The sequence below is a fragment of the Colletotrichum higginsianum genome, chromosome 10 (assembly GCF_001672515.1).
Source record: "Colletotrichum higginsianum IMI 349063 chromosome 10, whole genome shotgun sequence".
NCBI classification, from domain to species: Eukaryota; Fungi; Ascomycota; class Sordariomycetes; order Glomerellales; family Glomerellaceae; genus Colletotrichum; species Colletotrichum higginsianum.
Genome location: NC_030962.1, coordinates 1,950,292 through 1,953,670, shown reverse-complemented (window position 1 = coordinate 1,953,670; position 3,379 = coordinate 1,950,292). Strand labels below are relative to the sequence as shown.

At 56.3% G+C, this 3,379-nt stretch overlaps 1 protein-coding gene across 1 annotated transcript; it reads left to right on the top strand.

Moving 5' to 3' along the window:
* Window positions 1–1,245: 1,245 nt before the first annotated feature.
* Window positions 1,246–3,139, top strand: CH63R_14067 (uncharacterized protein; the record flags this gene model as incomplete). The annotated part of the gene is made up of 2 exons (XM_018309041.1): window positions 1,246–2,327; window positions 2,380–3,139. The coding sequence occupies 2 exons, from the start codon at window positions 1,246–1,248 to the stop codon at window positions 3,137–3,139; spliced, it is 1,842 nt and encodes a 613-aa protein (XP_018151359.1).
* Window positions 3,140–3,379: the final 240 nt, after the last annotated feature.

Genomic DNA, 3,379 nt, shown 5'->3' with positions numbered 1-3,379 from the left:
ATCCGTATCCTTACCTGCTCGTCTCGTCCCTGCATTGAGTGCCGTGAGACTCCAGTCCTGAGCCCGAGTCTCCTCGACTGCGGTGACTGCGAATGCCCCACTAGAGCCCCTCCCATCCAATCCAGACGGCCACTCCCTTGACTGATACGAGCCATGATTGGCCCATCGCCTCGAACCTGGTAAGTGGATACCAGAGCTCCCAACCTCTCGATTTCAACTCGCTCCGCATGGGGATCCAGCGAGTATTGCATTAGAAAAGACGCTGGGAGGAAGCATCAGATCCCTTCTCCCCTTCAAAGCTTGTGGGATTGCCGCTGCCCGCCCGTCTGTCGCATCCTTTCCCGCTTTTTCTGGCCTCTCCCACGTTTCCTGCGGGCCACTTCGAGTATCCTCGCACACTCACACATTTCCTTCTACCCACCCCCTCCCGTCATTGCGACAGAATAGAGTGGGAGAGAGCGATCCCGAGGGGGCCGCCCAGTTTGTCACCTTACCATACCTTCCTTACCTGCCTACATTAGGTCTATACTCAAATTCAACCTTTATTCGTATTATCTCCCTAACTGTCCTACCCTTATCGTGCGCGCGCGCTATTCATTCTTCATCAAACCGAGCCACTTTCGGCCTGGGTTGGACTTACACGATAAACTCTCCCTGATCGGTTACATCAATTCAAAATCATCCTATCTGGGCTCCAGTTGTTACAAACAACCCTCTTACGGGTCATCTCCCGCTACCCCTCCTCAGCCCACCCTGCGTAAACCAACAAGGTACCTCTCTCTCTGCCTTCACCCCCCAGCCGCCGACCTGCAGAAAGCAACTCACGTCTCTGTCGCAATACTGAGACGACCACGGCGAAGGGGTGCGCGCCCGGGTTCCGACCCTTCCTCATGTTTTCCATGCCGTCTTTGGTCACCGTTAACAACAACGTTTCCCTGCTGAGCATCACCATCGCTCCAAGCACATACGTCGCAACACTCACCCTATCCTTCGTCTTCGTCTACCTATACATCGTCCAAGTCTCTTGGAAGCCTACCTTGGTCCCCAACATCAGCTATTTCAAGCGCACAAGTCGCAGCACCAAGACCACTTCTGCAGAGGCCGCGGTCGAGCCGCCTCCTCTACTACCACCGCACACTTACAAGGCTCTTCCCGCTCCACCCGCCGAGGCCAGCGGCGCACTCGTCCGTCGCAACAACCGCCACTCCTCCCAACATTACGGATATCACCAACAGCATTATGATGATGGCTTCGAAGCCGCCGGCCATGACGTTCGATCCTCTCGATCACTTAGACGCCTCCTTGGCCGACTTCGAGCCGACGACCCCACCCCCGAACAAGAGGCCCACGGCCGGGAACTTGTTCGGCTACCCGTCGCACCACTCGGGGTTCCGGTCCGAAGACAACGAGAGCGACCTGGGTCCGGACCCCGAAAACTCAGTATCCGCCGGTGGCTACAGTCCTCCGGCCTGGCGCCGCCTCGGAAACGGGAGTCGCGACAGCGGCTTCTGGCGCAGGAGTGATGACCTCCTCGGCACATTTGCCCCGTCTCGTCGCGCCTTCGGCGCCACATCGCGGCAGTCGAGCCCCGACTACGACAGTGACGGCGACGAGCATGAGTCGGTGTTGCGCAAAGCCATGCGCACAAGGTTGCCGACGGGTAGCATGAGTCCCGATAAGAGGCGATCGCCGAGCCCCGAGCCCAAGATGGAGAATACCACGATTAAATTGGAGGATATCCCGTGGAAGGAGACAAGTCCGTCAGAGGGCACGTTGAATCAAGATAACTGTATGCTCCCTTGTCCTAAGCGCAAGCGTAATCATCGTGCCAAAACGTCACACGTGCCATCGGAAGATATGAGACTGACATCACCTAAAGATATCAGGTTCGCATTGCGCGCCGAAGTCCAGCAGCGCACAGAACCGATCGAGGCTCTCGTCCACTTCTTTCGCTCAAAGTGGCGCTTCCTAACTCACTCGTGGTCGTCCACGGTCCTGTCTATCCTCGTTGCTGTTCTCGCCATCACTGCGACACGCAACCTTTTCCAGCCCGCCGCGCAACAGCCCGTCCCCGATCTAGTCAAGGTTGCCGGCATCGCGCGGTCCTTCGAGCCGCTCATATACTTTTCGGAGAACGGCGTGTCGCAGGTGGGCGATCTGCAGGCAACAGGTGTCGCGGTATGGGATCTCGGCGAGAGCGTGCGCTCTAGCAACATGACGTCTGCGCCCATTATCGTGAAGGAGCTGGATGATCTCAGCGACAGTCTAAAGACTCTGGCTGTTGAGTTGACCAAGTTTTTCGCAAACGTCGACGGTGATATTGATGGGTAAGTTTCATGTACACACTCGTGGCCTTTCTCATTTTGACGCTGGCTTTAGCATTCTCATCGTCATGGACTGGGCGCGCAGAGAGCTTTCCCAAGTCCAGCATTTGCCATCGTCCCCCTTCACCGCCGCCTTTGACAACATCCACAACCTTCTCTCAGAGGCCGGCGTACTCGAAGACGGCTTCGGCACCCCAACCCGCCTTGGCTCCTTCTCGAGGTACATCTTTGGCATGTCTAACCCGCAGCGCACCCGCCTCGCCCTCCAGCGCACTTTCAATGAGTTCCTCACTGTGCTCGAAGACGCCATCAACTCTGAACTTCAACACTCTCTCGCCCTTTTCGCCTTGTTCGAGGCGATTGATCATCAATTTCTCAACCTTGCTCGCACAGTCGTCCGCGAGGCCTCGGCGCAAGACGACATGCACGCCGACTTGTTGTCGTCACTCTGGACGCGCATCTTGGGCGCGAACGCCGCTGAGGTGGCCAAATATGAGCGGAATCGCATGCTGCTGCAAAATGTGAGGGAGAAGACGGTGCGGAATAAAAGCATCCTCGTCGAGCACAACGGCAAGCTCATGGCGCTCAAGGCCAATCTTGAGAATCTGCGGCGCAAGCTGGTTAGTCCGCTGGTCAGGTCTGTTAACTCGAGTACCTTGACTCTTGACGATCAAATTCGCGGACTCGAAGACGTCGGCGGATATCTCGAGGGCGTGCGCACCCGGCAGAAGGGCAAGTTGATGGAGATGCTCTATGGCAATGTGGGGAACAACCGCCAGCTCCTGGAGGAGCGGACGTACGGTCGTACAGCCTAAGGGCATCATGGTTTGGATTCCGTTTCCACCCATTGTTCTTTGGCATTGCCACTCTTGTTGCTTGCCCCTGTATACTGCCGTGACGTACTTGGTGGCTGTTAGAGGAAAAACACCCGCGGCGTTTTTGCTAAACCGGATAGACATTGACTAAAGCACCGAAAGAGATGAAAATGTCTCGCACGCATTTATATCGGAGTTGGGGATGGTTCATGGGGAAACTCTATGTATTGGATGGAAACA